This window comes from Orbicella faveolata, unplaced genomic scaffold (assembly GCF_042242905.1).
Source record: "Orbicella faveolata isolate gen_17 unplaced genomic scaffold, um_ofav_v1 contig_14, whole genome shotgun sequence".
Taxonomy (NCBI): Eukaryota; Metazoa; Cnidaria; class Anthozoa; order Scleractinia; family Merulinidae; genus Orbicella; species Orbicella faveolata.
The window spans coordinates 9099739-9117133 of NW_028301541.1; the positions used below are offsets into that span (position 1 = coordinate 9099739).

At 39.1% G+C, this 17395-nt stretch overlaps 2 protein-coding genes across 2 annotated transcripts; both read left to right on the top strand.

The window, feature by feature from the left end:
* The first annotated feature begins 56 nt into the window (after positions 1 to 56).
* On the top strand, positions 57 to 4069 carry LOC149113830 (uncharacterized). Its single transcript, XM_089287475.1, has one exon. The coding sequence runs from the start codon at positions 134 to 136 to the stop codon at positions 3764 to 3766; it is 3633 nt and encodes a 1210-aa protein (XP_089143601.1). The 5' UTR covers positions 57 to 133; the 3' UTR covers positions 3767 to 4069.
* A 3691-nt stretch (positions 4070 to 7760) lies between these two features.
* Positions 7761 to 14472, top strand: LOC110049035 (uncharacterized). The gene is made up of 2 exons (XM_089287502.1): positions 7761 to 7907; positions 10515 to 14472. The coding sequence occupies exon 2, from the start codon at positions 10535 to 10537 to the stop codon at positions 12302 to 12304; it is 1770 nt and encodes a 589-aa protein (XP_089143628.1). The 5' UTR covers positions 7761 to 7907; positions 10515 to 10534; the 3' UTR covers positions 12305 to 14472.
* The last annotated feature ends 2923 nt before the right edge of the window (positions 14473 to 17395 follow it).

Genomic DNA, 17395 nt, shown 5'->3' on the forward strand with positions numbered 1-17395 from the left:
TAATAATAATAATAATAATAATAATAATAATAATAATAATAATAATAATAATAATAATAATAATAAGGTGGCACCTTTGGCAAGTGCTAGCAACCTCGCAGCCACCCTGCTCTGGGTTACGAGCACTACAAATATGAAAAGTCGTACTAGGAATAATTCATGCCGCATCGGTCGTCCCGCGGATCAACAAGGGCCGCGTCCCCCAGCGGGGAACCAGGCTGGGATCGAAAAGTCAGCTACTGGAACAAACTCCGCTCACGAAGTACTAGAGGACATCCACAACGAGGACAACCCTCACAGAGGCCCTCTAGCTACATCCACCGGAAATCCCTTGAAAGGAACTAGACAGAAATGGACTAGAGAGGAGTATAAACAAGTGATGGAAGCATTTTACAAAGCTACGAATAACCCCTCTGAGACTACTACCACCAAGGCTGCATATAACATCTGGCGGCTACAAAACCCCACAGCAAGGCCAAACCTTGATGCAAACAAACTCGCTAATGTTCGCAGGGACATTATCAAGAGTAAAAGACTCACTGAAATGGAACTTGAAACCATACGAGCAAAGGTAAGGCAAACCACCTCCATTCCAGAGGAATTGAACAGATCAATACTTGGGATTGAAGACACTGACAAACAAGAGATGGTTGAAGCAAATGTGGACGAAAACACTTCCACATTACCTGAAAGTGCTGGAAGAACACAAAAACCTACAGAAACGAAGCAAGAGGAGAGTATGATAGCAATGAAAAATGATATACTGAGAAAGTGGGAAACAGTCAAATACCAGGAAATTACTGAGAGGCCACTCCTGCCAAAGATAAAGAAAGATCGCCGTGCCCGTGATACAACTGACACAGCCAACAAAGCCATTAAAGAAATCAAAGAAGGCATCGATGGACCAGTCACTATAACTTGCATAAACCAAATTGTATACGCCACTGCCTCGATAATAACAGAGAAAATAGGCCTAAAACCAAGACAACACAGTCGCATACACAAAAAAACAGAAGAGCCTGCTTGGAAAGCAAAAATTAAGAAAGAGATCCAAAAAAAGCGAAGTGACCTTTCGATTCTGACGGAAATACAGAACGGTTCAAACATCAGGGAGAGAAAAAGGAAAGAGATTGAGAAACGCTACGACATCAAAAAACCTGGGGATGTGCCAATTATCAAAGAAAAATTGAAACAACAAATACAAGCTAAGGCGCAAAGGATAAAGAGATTTGAAAAAAGAAACAAACATTTCCGGCAAAATAAGATCTTCAAAGAGGACGGCAAAAAGTTCTACCGTGAACTGGGAAAGAAAAAGATTGGTGTGGATGAACCACCGCAGCCGGAAGAAGTTTTGGATTTCTGGAGTAACATCTGGGAGAAAGAAAAATCACATAACAAAGACTCTGCATGGATAAAAGGGCAAGAAGACCTGCACAAAGACCTTAAGGCCCAATCATGGAGAGCAATAAATGTCGAAGAGACCACCTGTGCTATCAACAAAAGCAGCAACTGGAAATCACCTGGAAAGGATAAAGTTTCTAATTTCTGGCTTAAACATCTTGTCAGCTTACATGAAGACCTAGCAAAAGCTTACACAAAGGTTATTGAACACCCCGAAGAAACACCAGAATGGCTTACTGAAGGTATTACATATCTACTGCCAAAAACAGAAGCAACAAAAAACCCAAAGAACTATAGACCGATTACTTGTCTTCCTACGATGTATAAGATTCTGACATCCATCATAGCAGAACGAACATACACTTTCTTGAATGAACACCAGCTCCTACCATCAGAGCAGAAAGGCTGTAAGAGAGGGAGCCACGGATGCAAAGACCAACTCCTGATAAACAAGATGATTCTGGAGGACTGTAAGACCAAGAAAAAGAACCTATCCACAGCCTGGATAGACTATAAGAAAGCATTTGATAGTGTACCTCACACGTGGATAATAAAGTGCATGGAAATCTATAAGATCTGCCCTGTGACTGTCAACTTTATCGCAGAAAGCATGAAATGTTGGAAGACAACGTTACACCTCAACCACGCTGAAGGGTCAATAACATCAAGGCCTATCAATATCAAAAGTGGAATCTTTCAAGGAGACTCTCTCTCTCCACTCCTGTTCTGTCTTGCCCTTGCTCCACTGAGCTCATTACTAAAGGCAACCGCTTATGGATATGAAGTCCAGGGTAGAACAATCAGCCACCTCTTTTATATGGACGACCTAAAAACATATGCAAAAAGTGACAGCCAGCAAACCGGCCTACTCAATATTGTAAAGACATTCAGCAATGATATCAAGATGGAATTCGGGCTGGACAAATGCGCTAAAGCCACATTCAAAAGAGGAAAGCTGACAGAAACTTCCGATTTACAACTTGACATTGACACCTGTATCAAGGAACTAGACCAAGAGAACACATATAAATACCTTGGCGTGGATGAAGGTGATGGTATACAGCATGCCAAGATGAAAGAAAGAGTGAGGAAGGAATACTACCGCAGAGTGAGGATGGTCCTAAAAACGGAGCTCAATGCTGCCAATAGATTTGAGGCAATCAACACCTTAGCTATCCCAGTGGTGACCTACAGTTTTAACATAATCGACTGGAAGATGAGTGAAATCAAGAGGTTAGACACAAAAACAAGAAAACTACTCACCCTGTCAAAAATGCATCACACAAAAGCAGATGTAGACAGACTCTACCTCCCAAGAAATGCTGGTGGTAGGGGTCTTGTCCAATTAGAAGCCTCCTACAAAACAACCACGATAGGGCTCGATACATACCTAAAGAACACGGATGATGCCCTAATCGAACTAGTGCAAGAACATGATGGCAGAAAGAAATTGTACTCTATACAAAGGCAAGCAGAACAATTCAAACAAGAACTAGACCTAACAATACCAGATAAACAAACAGAAGAAACAACCACCAAATATGCAAAGAGAACCAAACAAATGGCACGAAATAAGACCCAAGAAAAATTAACAAAGCAGTGGGAGAACAAAGCCCTACATGGAAGATACCCAAAGAGAATAAAGGAGGCAGATGTTGACCACCACAAAACCAACCAGTGGCTCAAAAGCAGTGGACTGAAGGCAGAAACGGAAGGATTCATAATCGCAGCCCAAGACCAAAGCCTAGCTACCAGATCATACCACGCCAGCATTATCAAAGACGGTACTAGCCCCCTATGCAGGATGTGTAACAAATACGACGAAACAATTGACCATATCGTGTCTGGGTGTCCTGAACTTGCGAAAACAGAATATACCCACAGACACGATGAAGCAGCCGCGTATATACATTGGAAAGTCTGTCACAACTATAATATAAAGACATCAGAAAAGTGGTATGACCATGAGCCGCGAACAGTTACCGAAAACGAGGATGTCACGATATTATGGGACATGCCAATACACACAGACAGGAAAATAACAGCCAACAGACCCGATATAGTGATTAAAGACCACAAAACGAAAACCTGTAAATTTATTGACATGGCAGTACCATCAGACAGAAACACATCCGTGAAAGTCAGTGAAAAACTATCCAAATATAAGGACTTGGAAATCGAAACAAGCCGAATGTGGGGCATGAGAACGGAAACGATACCAGTTATCATTGGAGCACTTGGAGCTATCAAAAAGGGACTAGAAACTTATCTTGGAAGAATTCCCGGCCAATTAAGCATCAGTGAACTACAAAAGATAACCTTGCTAGGTACAGCGCACATTTTGAGGAGGGTGCTATCAAGCTAAAAACTGGCTATCCCCTAGTGCCCCAGGACCATGGTTTGGTCTCGGCCCTAAGGACTCTAAGCAAACATTACGTGAGGACGATAATAATAATAATAATAATAATAATAATAATAATAATAATAATAATAATAATAATAATAATAATAATAATAATAATAATGGGACTTCAGTGTGCGAACAGACCATGAAATAAGGGCTAGGAGACCGGATTTGGTGATCATTGACAAGAGAGACAAGAGCTGTCAGATTATAGATGTGGCAATTCCAGAGGATAATGGGGTGAGAGAGAAGGAAGATGAAAAAGTTGAAAAGTATCAAGATCTAGCAAGAGAAGTTCGAAAAATGTGGGGTGTGAGGACAAAGGTTATTCCAGTGGTAGTGGGAGCATTGGGATCAATACCACTGAGATTGAATGACAATCTGAGAGCCATCGAGGTGGGCATTCCTGTTGGACTGATCCAGAGATGTGCATTGTTGGGGTCGGCAAGAATTCTTAGAAAGGTGCTGGAGATGTAGAAAGAAGAGAAAAAGCAAACAAGGGGTGTTTCTTGGCTTCCCTAGGCAACTTGTTGTTGCCCGGAGCCAATGACGAAACCAGCTTCAATATCATCAATAGCTGTGCGAATCTTTAATAATAATAATAATAATAATAATAATAATAATAATAATAATAATAATAATAATAATAATAATATGCAAGATAACACGTAATTGCTTAGGGCGGAGCAAATTGACGAATCCAATTTTTAGCGCTCGGAAGCAACATTGCAATGACTTTGTCGTCTTAATGCCTTTGATGCCCTGTCAACCAACTGAAGGTGTACATGCTGAGCTTATGCTACAGCCCGTTCAGTTGGCGCCATCATCGGAAGTTCTTTTTTCGATAAAGTTTATTCGAATTTGCCATATGCTTCTGCACATTTCCTCCTCCGCTTTAGTCTTAGAACTTTTGACATAATTACTGCTGAGTTTTTAACATTGATGATGATTAGAAATCCAATCCATTTTAATTGAAATATTTGCCATCGTGTAGGGCGGTGGCCTAATTGTTAGCGCGCTGATCTATTAATTGAGTGGTCAGGTTTCGAGACCTGGCCGGGAAGCAGTGCCTGAACCCAGGTCTGTAAATTGTTACCAGTGAATTTAATACTGGGGGGTAACCCTGTGGTGGACTAGCATCCCTTCCAGGGTGGGAGGAGAATTAAACTACCCGGGATAAGCCCGACGTACACTTTTTACTCTACCTTCAGGAAGTGAAGGGCGAGATTAGGAGCTGTCTCCTTGTAGGGAGTACAACCTTAACTTTTATGAACTGTAATTCTCTTTACTTGGCTTAATAGGCTGTTTAGTTTGATTGTTATTTGAATAAATAGATAAATTATAAACGTTTAAAACTATATAATGCAAATAAAAAATTCGTTTTAGTTTTTTGACACGTACCGTTATAAAGGGTACAAGAGCGTTTTCCAAGATGTTGATAATGAACTAGACTACGTGGGTTATAGGAAATAATTCTGATTTTACATAGCTTTAAAGATTCAATCTAGTACAAATGTGGCAAGGGACTGCAAATGAAAATGCCGCTTGCATACGTAGGATCCGTAAAAGATTAAATTTTGTTAATTTAGGTTAAACGGTAAAAAAAAATAGATTTTCTTAGTGTGGGATGCACTTGTTTAAAGTACATTAAAGAGCTGTTAATTACTGTAAGTTTCTAATGACGTAGTCTCGTTACTTGTTATTGTGATATCCATCGTAAAAGGATATTTCATGACACACCGCAAAATTCCGATTTTTGTAAAGTTGGCTTGATAGCCCAGTTGGTAGAGCACTACATCGGTATCGCAGGGGTCATGGGTTTGAATCCCGTGCAAGCCCCAATTTTTTCAAGTGTTATTTTCACAACTGCTTAATTAAGTTGTGCACATAGCTGGGGTGATCATTCATGCGGGGGGGGGGGGGGGACTCCCATATAAAAAGGACGGGGGTCCTCAACGGAAATTTTGAAAATGATCCCAAAGAGGTACCAAGATCCTGCTTTGTGGGCATGGCTTGAATTTTTTTTTTCACTCCCAAGAGATACTAATTCGAAACAACACATTATCTAACGGTACCGCAAAAACTCTCGCTGTTGACCTGTTGCGGCTGAGCACCCTGAGAGGTACCAAAACCGCTTTTTTTAACCCCTACAAGGTATGACAAGCACTCCCGTCCTTTTTATATTGGACTTCCTCTCGGTATTCATGTTATTACATCTTTCTTTGCAGTTCAAGTTCAAGATCTTTCGTGTATTCACTTGTATGCGATTTTTGATCCGATAGTTTGTTTTTTAAAGTTGGCTTGAGTGGGGAAAATCTTTTTGCATAGATCTTTTGAGAACTGTGAAAGTTGTAGTAGCGATATTCAAGAAATAATTTGTCATTTGTGGATGTCCTCGAGGGAACGTTTCCGATTCTGATCGTTCCATAGAAGCGGTGAAAGGCGGGACACTGAGGCTGCCAAGGCTGTGTTCTTATTAATTGACTGAGTGGGAAGACTGGATCGGACGAGAAAATATTTGGCTCCAGGTCAGGATGTACGCACCGAGCGTGCGTCCTGACCGAGAGAGTTAAATTTCCCGTTCTGCCCAAACCTCACGCAGTCAACAAGCTTATCAAATGACTATTTTGTTTTGCTTTCTTAATTTGTACTTCTTCATTGATGAGGAGTGCTGACTTTCTTTGTGTACTTGCACAGTAATTTGGTAACTGAAGTAGGTCTGCATCTGACAGTTGTAGGCTCCTAAAAGAAGAAAACAAAAATTCGCAGCAACAAATTAAACCTAATTTTGTCATTTACTAGCGTGAATTGTGTGAGGTCGTGTGCGTTTCTGGTAGGGTCGAACACTTTTTCAGGCCCCATCACTTCGACGTCTACGGCTCTCCTTAGGGAACGTTTTTCTAAGATTTCGAAGAAAATAAAAGGCAGGGCCGTAAAAAATAGAACAGCACGTGAAAATCGCAAATTATCCCAGGCGGCGCGCGGTCTTGAGTCGTTCGATTTTTGTGAAACTGGATCCCTGGGCGCTCGTCCAGGTACTCCGGGAAACATAAACCTCTTACTAACCAAGTTCGAGGTCCGTATTGTAAATTAAGGAACGATTTCCCCCCTTCGATTTATTACTTAAGCGCGAGGTCCACGTGCCATGAATCAAAGGGGGAAAACGAGGATCCGTAACTTAAAGTGTGGATCGAGAAGACGACTGATGGGTTCGGGAAACGATCGATTTCTATTCATTCGGAAGGATTTCAAATAACTGACGTCTGTTGAAAGCAAAACAAGTCAATTCGAAATCGTTGTAAGTCGTTTGCACGTGCTTTACACAACTTAAAGTAAACCAATGTTTTAAACTTCTTCTTGCCATGAAACGTAAGAACACTTGGGGATAAATCACGAAACATTTTGACAACAAAACCAGCTTTAATTAATTTAGCGGGCTGTTCAGTTGAGTAAGGCGCGTTAAATTGACCTATCACAGCACTAACTAATAACTAACTACTAACTACTAACTGATATATATAATAGAGCACTTAATCTCATATTATGTAACCAGTCCACTAAACGCCCTCATGAAGAAAAGCAAGAGAGGTCATCTGATACGTTGTTTTCTCGGAATCTTCCAGTGTTATTCCAAGAATCATTCGCCGAAATCTCGAAAATTTAATGATTGAGGTTGACAGTTATGCCTGCACAGAGATTTAAAAACTGCTTACAAATATGTTTCACAGTGCTATAGTCTGCAATTCTTCGAAAAACTTTGTTCGAACAATTCCACTAGCCATACAGATTGATAAGTCTTTCTTCCTGTGTATCTCCTTACTTCTCCCAAGAGCAAACAGTGTAAAATTCCCAATGAGGGCCGAACGTGTTGGCATGCACGTGCTATAATGATGACGTAAAGCTATTAGCGCCTCTAATTGGTTCAAAAAATAGAGCTAAATTAGGGGTCAATCACTCTTGAGCACGTCAGTGGTTTTGATTTACCAACTGGTTGCTTGGGCCGTAAAGCTTGTAATTGTCTGAACGATCGATAGGAGTGTTGTTTGAGACCATTGTTTTCTCGTAAGGAAATTGAACCTGGTAACGACGTTTTACTGTAAAGGTAGGGAATCAGTTACAACAAAACGTAGAAATACGATGGCTTTTGCATGTCGCATGACATAAGGCATAAACGTTACTTGTAAAGGGAGGTTCAAACGGAAGCAGATGAGTTGAAGACTGAATCTGACTGAAAGTGCGTTATTTCTGCCTTTAAATCACCAATTTGCTATCAAAGGTTGCCAGCAGCTAAGCAATCTAACTTCGATAAACTAAGTTAGGTCTTTCTGGGCTTAGTCTGGAATGAGCACATCTCAAAACTACGAGATGTATTGATTCGCATTCATCAATACCGCGTGGTGATGTGACCTTAAAACATGCGTCGACATCTTAATAAAGTTTCCTTGGCTTAACATTTGAAAATACTTGTTAACTTTTAGAGATGATTCGGTAGGGAAATGAAGAAATAGAACATATAAGCTGTTGAACGATCAGGCTCTTTCCCAGAAATCAGTCCAAGCATGACGTCGTTTCTAAGAAACTCAGCGATTCCAGTCTGCAATTGCAAATTAGACAAGAGTAAATAGAATAGTTTTGACTCATGAAAAGGCATTACAGCTTCTGACCTACGTAACGAAAATTCGACGGTCATGTTATAAAGAAATTTGAATTACTCTCAACTTTGTCGCAAAATGTTGATGGGCGACGCACCCAGCTTGATGTACATTGCAATTTAGCTACAGTTGACCTGTGCAAAATAATTATACATTAAGTATTTTTTAGATAACAGACACAACTAAATTTATTTGGAGCCATATACAGTTAATATTTGTAAACGGACGGAAAGCTCCGTTGACTTCGTCCTCGTCCATTTATTTAACAACTAGTGTTAACAACAAATTGAGTCAACTTTGCGTGACCAAAATGACAGCTCTTAGACTGAGACTGCTGGAGGTTGAGGTTGAAATGTCTTAAAATGTCTAGGAACTGTGTCAAAAATGGGATTACACAAGTAGCGAGATTATCCAGTCAGATATTGAATTAATCATGTTAAATAATCTCCCCTTCTTCCAGATTACTCCCTCACTTAAATAATGATACCTGCCCATGTTGATGGCCATGCCATAATCTTCACTGGGAATGCTATTTCTTTGCTATAAGCATTAACCACCGCAGTCTAGTTGTAACCAAGACCGTTGTAGTGCAAGAAGACTTTAATTTGTAGTATCACCTGCTGATATCGTTAATTTATTCCCTTCAATTGTGTTTGGTGCCACGATCATGATTGTTCTCAGCTAGGTAAACAGCAAATTCTGCTGTAAAGGCTTGTTTTCTTTTATAGCTCATAAGCAACACACGCAGACATAGTAAGTTCTAGCATGATAATTTAAGCGCCTTAGGAACATTTCCTGCATGTCAAGAGATATGATTGTATTCTATAACTATTAAGCTTTCAGAAAATGTATAGGTTGATAGGGTTTTCTTTCAAAGCGCCGGCGTAAGAGCGCGATTTCCAAACACTGTCAATCCACCTGTCATGATACCTTAATTTAACAGTACCTTACTGCTGTCATGGTACGCTGCAAAGGCGAATATCGTGCATTGATAATTGAACACGTTTCAAAATTATCATGAAACTAAAAGAGAAAATGTACAACAATAAGATATGATTTGTTAAAGTTTCAACCAAGAGATCCGCTCTCGAAAGAGGCTTTCTTGTTTCAACACATTGTCACTCAAAAGCACAGATTGCTTGACTACTGTTGACGCTTTGATGGCCAGGCTCCTTTTGCACTGGGACTCATTGTCTAGAAAAGTTCAAGCGTTCCGATAATATATCAATTTGTCGTAAATTCAATTATTAAACCCCATATATCTTTCATTCAAACATGAAATGATGATTTGAATCATACTAAGTTAATTTAAGAGAACGTGACCCTTAAGAAAGAGTTTATATTAATAATATCTATACTTTAAAAGCATCCAAAACGGAACATAAACGAAAACTCAAATTGAAACGGTAACTGGCTATTCCAGGCTTAGTAAGTGATTGCATCATTTGGTTTTCTTTCGAAACGCAATTATTTTTGAATAAAATTTTCGAACTTTTCTTCATCTTAACTTTGTTTCAAGGATGCTTTTTCTAATTATAATAGATCTGAAAGACTTGTTTTCAGTACTATGAAAGCTTGGGCATTTAATTCATGGAAGTTTATGGGTTTGTAATGGTCAGTGCCTGAAACCCTTCCCCCGAAAACAGTAAACAATTTTATATGACAGTTTATTAAGCTTTGAACTAAACTGATTTGGGAAGGCCTGGCGGGAACTTGCTTTCCTAATCCTCTCTGACCAAGAATGAGAAGCGGACTTAACTGAATGATAAAAAATTATATAATTACTAACATTAACAACTGGCTTTAATTTATTGATATAAAGCTTTTGTAAACTAAAACTAGAACAGTACTGATTATCGTGAACGTATACATTGGTTTGATTTGAAACAGGAACATTGCGTAGATTTTGCTAATTGACTATTGACCTAATGATTTCTAGAAGTCATAATTTCGCTCGTTGGCTTGTAACGAACATGACTATTTTCTACTGACCTATTATGTAAGAAGCTGTTTTTTCTCAGCTTGTCTCAGTTGAACCTGTTACTATTTTCCACCAGACTACCGACGACCGATCGAGATGAGTTTCTACAGCCACACACTCGTGAGGAAAACTGCAGTCGCGCAAGCCGAGGCGACGAGTACTTCATCTACTATCCCTCGTCTTGCTGAATCTATGCTTTACACATCAGAGGAGCTTAAAGCTGGTTCTCCAACAATTTACAAGCTTCGTATGAGAGAGGAGATGAGACGCACAGAAGGCATGATTGCAAGACAAAGTATAGGAAAGCCTTATCGAATCGGGCGTGGAGAAACCGAGAAGGTTTTTATGGTGGTAGGAGCAACAGGAGCTGGTAAGACGACCTTAATCAATGGCATGGTTAACTACATCCTAGGAGTGCGGTGGAAGGATGAGTTCCGATTTCAGGTCATTACAGAAGAAACAAAAGCAACCCAAGCACACAGCCAGACTCAGGATATCACAGCTTATACATTTAATCCCATGAAAGGTTCAGCTGTGCCGTACACATTCACCATTATCGACACTCCCGGGTTTGGCGGAACTGAAGGATTAAGAAGAGATAAGAAGATCACTGAACAGATAAAGGAGTTCTTTTCCATCCCCCCACCAGATGGGATCGATCACCTCGATGGCATCGGTTTTGTTGTCCAAGCCTCTCAGGCACGTCTCACCTCAACGCAGGAGTACATATTTGATTCTATCCTGTCGATATTTGGAAATGACGTCTCCAAAAACATTTTCATGATGATCACCTTCGCAGATGGCCAACGCCCTCCTGTTTTGGAGGCAATCAAGGAAGCCAAGATCCCAAGCCAAAGTGAAAAGTACTTTAAATTCAACAACTCAGCTCTTTTCGCTGAAAATAATGAAGAATCCGAGCTGAGCTTTGACGAAATGTTTTGGAAGATGGGTTTTCTTTCTTTTAATCAATTTTTTACAGAGTTTCCAAAAGCAGAGAGCGTCAGCCTTCGCCTCACTCAAGAGGTCCTGAATGAACGAGAACAGCTGCATGTGCTAATAGAAGGCCTAAATGTCCAAATAATGCTGGGTCTGAACAAACTTGAAGAGATGAGGCAAGAAGAAATTGTGTTGCAACAACGAGAAATGGAGATTGAAACAAACAAGGATTTCACCTACACAGTCGACGTCACGAAACCAAAGTACACTAGTCTCGAAGGGACTGGCCAACACACCACCACATGTGGACCTTGCCACACAACATGCCATACCTATTGTATGATTATTGATGATGCAATGAAACATTATTGCTGGGCGATGGATGAAGTCGGTAACTGCAGAATATGCCCACGACATTGCAGTTGGTCAGACCACAGAAATCTCCCATACCTGATCCAATATGTAACGATGACCGAGACAAGAACTGTAGAGGACCTGAAAAAAAAATATCACATGGCTGTTCAACAAAAGGCCACAAGTGAACAAATGATGAAAGCGATTGAAGAATCTCTTCAAGGTGTCCACGTCCAGGTTCTCAACATGATAAAGAGAGCTCAACAAAGTCTTCGGCGTTTGGATGAAATTGCCCTCAAGCCCAACCCGCTCACACAAGTGGAATATCTGGAATTGCTTATTGAATCAGAGAAAAGAGAAGCCAAACCTGGATGGAAGCAGCGCATACAGTACCTTGAAGTAGCCAAAAGCCATGCTGAGATATTGTCCAAAGTAAAGGACGAGAAAGAAAGCCAGAAGCTGGTACAAACGTTGTCCAGAGATGGGAATGTCAGCGAGGAGAGAAAGACAAGGAAGTCGCTGGAGAAATTGTCTCTTGGAAAAGACAATTGGTACTCTCGGTTCAAGTTTTGGTAACTTCAGGTAACTTTGAGTAACCCGGATTACATCCGAGATACTTTTGTCCTGTTGTTCTACCGTTCATGTACATTAAGCAAAACGCTCTCGCGTTTAAAATTGTGGGAAGAATATGACTAGAACAAAAATAGTTCCAACTTGGAGGAAACTAGAAATATTTCGACTCATGATGAGATATGGTTTGATGTCTTTGTCTTGAGAGTCGTTTTTCAGTCGTTTGATGTTTTATACCATACTATTCGGACCCGAGATTAAAAACGCTTCGTTAAGTAACAATGATCATTTACCCAATTTTTTCAGAATATAGAAACATGAAGTTAGCCTCAGTTTAAGGACGACAACAGCTGGTTTTCACGGAGCCACAAATGCCAGAAACATACACAGAGCAGTTCGTCGTCAGGCCATTTCTTGCGTTAGACTTAGCAACTGTTTCAACGAGACAATTACATTTTAAGATAATGTAATATTCACTTCCGATATTGATTTTTCTCTAGTCAATAACTACGAGCATCTTCAAGGTACCTGTATATAAACACAGAAAAAAGATGTGAAGAAATAATTATTTGGCTTTTGGCTTTGTGTTGGTCGGCTGCGGGCCTCATGGAAACCAGTCTTGTGGAACATTATTTTGCAGTTGTTTGAAATCACACATTATTGAAAGCGTTTAATACATAAAGCCCTTTGAGCCCCATTTTAAAAGTAGAATTAACTAGTCAAATATTAACCATTTAGGTTCCATGATAAAACGAGAATATAATAATTTAATTTAACGTTATTAACTTAAATTAGATTTTCTTCGATGAGATATCGAAAATTTCTTATGGAACCAGTTGAAAACCTAGTGTTTTATCTAATAACAATGAAGTAGGTGAAAACTGTTGCAGGGTATTGATTGAATCCAGTGTTTAAAAGTAGAACTAACCAACCAGATGAAAAATCGAAAATGCTTAAGCGTAAAAAAAAAAAAAAATTAAAAAAAAAAAAACGAAAAAAAATTATTTTATGCAAAAACATGTCATAAACATTTGCACTTTACCTAGAGGATGTATGATCTTTTCATAACATTTTATGTTTGCACGTTTCTTAGTGATTATTTTTTAATTCTTTTCCTTCAAAGAGCAGCTATAATTATCAGTAACCAACCAGATTTTCTTCGATGAGAAATCGAAAATGTCTGAGGAAAAAAAGGGGGAAAACCTTATATTTTATATCTGCGCTTTTTATAGTGATTATTAAATTCTTTTATTTGAAGGAGAAGTCAAAATCAATAACTAACCAACCAGGTTTTCTCTGAGAAATCCAAGATGTCTGAAGAAAAAACTAGAAAACCTAACATTTTTTATTTGCACTTTTCCTAGGGATTATTAAGGTCTTTTCTTTCAAAGAAGAGCTATTATTAATCAGGAACCAACCAGATTTTCTTCCATGAGAAACCAAAGATGTCAGAAGAGAAAATCTGAAAAACGTAACATTTTATATTTGCACTTTTCTTAGTGATTATAATTTTTTTTTGTTCAAAGAACAGCTATAATTATCAGTAACCAACGATATTTTCTTCGATGAGAAATCGAAAATGTATGAAGAAAAAAAGGGGGAAAACCTAATATTTTATATCTGCACTTTTCATAGTGATTATTTTTTTTTTCTTTGAAGGAGAAGTCAAAATCAATAACTAACCAAACAGTTTTTCTTCAATAAGTAATCCTAAACGCCTGAAGGAAAAGTAGAAAACCTAACATTTCATATTTGCCATTTTCCTAGAGATTATTAAGATCCTTTCCTTCAAAGAAAAGCTATAATTAATCAGGAACCAACCAGATTTTCTTCGATGAGAAATAAAAAATGTCTGAAGAAAAAACAAACCTGAAAAACGTAACATTTTTTATATGCACTTTTCATAGTGCTTTTAACTTCGTTCCTTTCAACGAAAAGTTATAATTAATCCGGTAGCCAACTAAACTTTAATTCTTCGGTGGGAAATTGAAATGTCTGAAGAAATAAAAACGGGAAACTTAACATTTTGTATTATTTTGCACTTTTCCTAGAGATTATTAAGATCTTTTCTTTCAAAGAATATAGTTGTAATCAATCAGGAACCAACCAGATTTTCTTCGATGAGAAATAGAAACTTTGCAATGAATAAAGGTTAAAAACCTAGAGGATCTGGATGGAGGTACTGAAATCGCAGTTATCAGTTACATTTTCGTAGATGTCTCCGCTATCATGATCAGCTAGTAGGGAATTTTGCAGACTACAGATGTCAGTTAAAAACGTGTCATTTCTCAGTTGACGGTAAAATTTCAGCCCATTTATCAGCTATCAGGACAGTTTACAGACCTCAGCTATCCGGTCAAAGCGTGTCATTTCTTAGCTGACCGGGACAGTTAAAAGTTTGACCAATTCTCATCTATCAGGTAAAGCCCATCCAGACCCATCCAGACGTTTTGTCCTACAGCTGAACTGGGCCAGAATTTCTTCAGCAGAGGAATGATTAAAAACAGTAGAATAGGAATTTTCCGAGTTACCGTTTACTTCTTATTCAAAACGAGTCCTAGAGCAAAACGTTTAATTTGCAAACGAGATTGGTTTGTATGAAAATGAACATGAAGGACCCATTTCAATCCATGATCTAAGGTTCACCCAGTTGCAACCAAATTTTCTCAGAGGATATAATGATAAAATATACCTATAGTTAGGAATTGATATCAATAGAGCAGACGCTATTATTCATGGCTTTTGAAGTAACATTTCATATTCTGATTAGAGACAATAACAAGGAAGCAATTTGCACAGTAAAAAACTATTCCCAGATGAAATGGGTACTTGGTGACCTAATTTAAAAGAATAGCTTGTTATAGCAGTTTATTTAATTTCTGTTCCCAGACGTATGCGTCTCGAGCCTTTGTCACAAGCCCATAAATTAAGTACTTCCCTGTTCATAGGCTTGAAAGAGAAAAATGTTGAGATTATGATGGGATTCAATCAAAGGATCACAAGGCGGGAAGGGGGGGGGGGGGGGGGAAGGGAGATCAAAAATTCGGAGAGTTGAAGGTGGCCGAAACTTCCTCGCTATTTTAAACTTACATTCTTGAAAAAAAAGATGGGGGAATGGGGCTGTGGGCCTTTCCCAGGTCTCTTCTGGATTTGCCTTGCGAATTTAAGAAGTTTGAGAATTTTCCCCTTTCTTTTAGACAGGACAATCATTAAAGCTTGTGCTTCTACAGAGTTCTCACATCAGTGTGGGTACGTTTTTGAAATTTTCTCTCTATATAAACTGTGGTTTTCTCGCACAAATTGTTTACCCCGGGACGACTTGCATTTATAGAGGACATTTAATGTAAAAAGAAGACTTAACCCTATTCAGACGAGTTCCCCCCTCCCCCTCCCCACTGAATTGGTAGGGTACATAAACACTATGGAAATTTGACATTTCCGGCATATGTTTGTATTCCTGCGAAAGAGCGCCTAATCTGTTGAACTTCTAGGAATTTTCAGATAAGGAAAAAATTAAACTGGAGGGGAATTATCTAAAACAAATTACGGCTTGTATGGAGGGTGAATCTGACTAGAGCTAGAGGAAATGTTTGTGTGCATACCGAAGTTGCATTAAATAGTTCTTGAATAATTGTTCCATTATAGGAAATTGCCACCATTTACCCATTCGCTTTCATTACCGATTTTATTTTTTATTTGTTCGGTTGTTTGTTTTGGCTATTCGTTCGGCACCGGAGTGAATAATTCATTCGCAACATTGCCTCGGGGGCCCAGGAGCGGTTGCAACACGAAGCAGACCGAGCATGATAATCGGCCCCACGAACAGCTACGAATGTTTTCAATATATCACGTGAGCTTGTGCCTAGCCGATTCTTGTCCTCCTATCTGGGACTACGAAAATAAATGCTCGAGTGCGGGAGACCGTGTCGAGTCAAATTCCGAGGACGGCACTTATCCCAGCCACAAAGCAACTCAGTAATTTATGGGAGAAATATCGTAGTGTGGATAATAAATAGAAATATATCGATTTTTGTTAAGTTTTGAAAACTAAGATTACAAAACTTGACGGTTTTCGCAGACAGATAAAACATTTCCTCGCAAAAATCTTTATTTAATTGTAAGGACCTTTCTATCAAACAATTAAGTCGTATTTATGACACTAACAATAATTAACAACACAGACACCCTTGCTGTGGACACACTTTGTTGCGTGCAAGTCCAAAGGTCGAGACAATGTGTTGCCATGCACGTGTTATACTAAATACGAAGAACTATTGGCGCCTCTTATTGGTTCAAATAATGTAAGTCAATTAGAAGCTAGTGAGAAGTACTTTTCTAGAGCCGAACGATCGACAGGAGCATCGTTTGATATCAATGTTTCCTTTAACAAGGAAATTGAACTTGGCAAAAACTTGGCATTTTTTTTTCCTCTAATGAGCTGGAAGAAATGTACATATACCTTAATTAAAATTCAAGTCTTAAAGTGAGGGTTACACGGTTCGTCGCATGCCTCTAAATCAAAATCCTTTTTTTTTTTTTCGCTTCTTATCAATGTTATTGCTTTAAAAACCCCACTGAGATGTAGTTCAGTAATCACACGCTATAGTTAGTCGTGGCAGAATGACGGATGACCATAATTCTTAGAAGACAAGTTCGGTGGATGTTACCGACGCTGTCGACCGTTAAATTGAGTGTTGACCTGTACGAATTATTCTACGGTTATGGATGATTTTACGGCTATTTGCATGCGAAATTAGGTAACTTGCTTACGATTAGTTCATAAACAATGAAAAACTTGACCTGTGCCAAAGAGCGTGTACAGGCGAATAAATAATGCAGCCGTGAAACCCTCCCTCTTAAAACACTTCAGTCTTTTGCCGACAAATGGTCTTTGTCTTTTTTGTCGTCATCCCCTGCCCACCCCCAATACAATGATGAGTTGCGCCCAGCCCGTTATGTAACAACACGGCAATATTGTTTCCGGGAGGGCCAGGGAGAGTGAACAAACATTACTGAATAACGACAAATAGGCTAGGGAAATAAACTTGAAAAGGGAGAAACTGTCAAGTGGATTTTACCGGGCAATAGAAGGGGAAA

Excerpts from the sequence above, each read along its gene's own strand:
- LOC149113830 (XM_089287475.1), top strand. The coding sequence starts at position 134 with ATGAAAAGTCGTACTAGGAATAATTCATGCCGCATCGGTCGTCCCGCG.
- LOC110049035 (XM_089287502.1), top strand. The coding sequence starts at position 10,535 with ATGAGTTTCTACAGCCACACACTCGTGAGGAAAACTGCAGTCGCGCAA.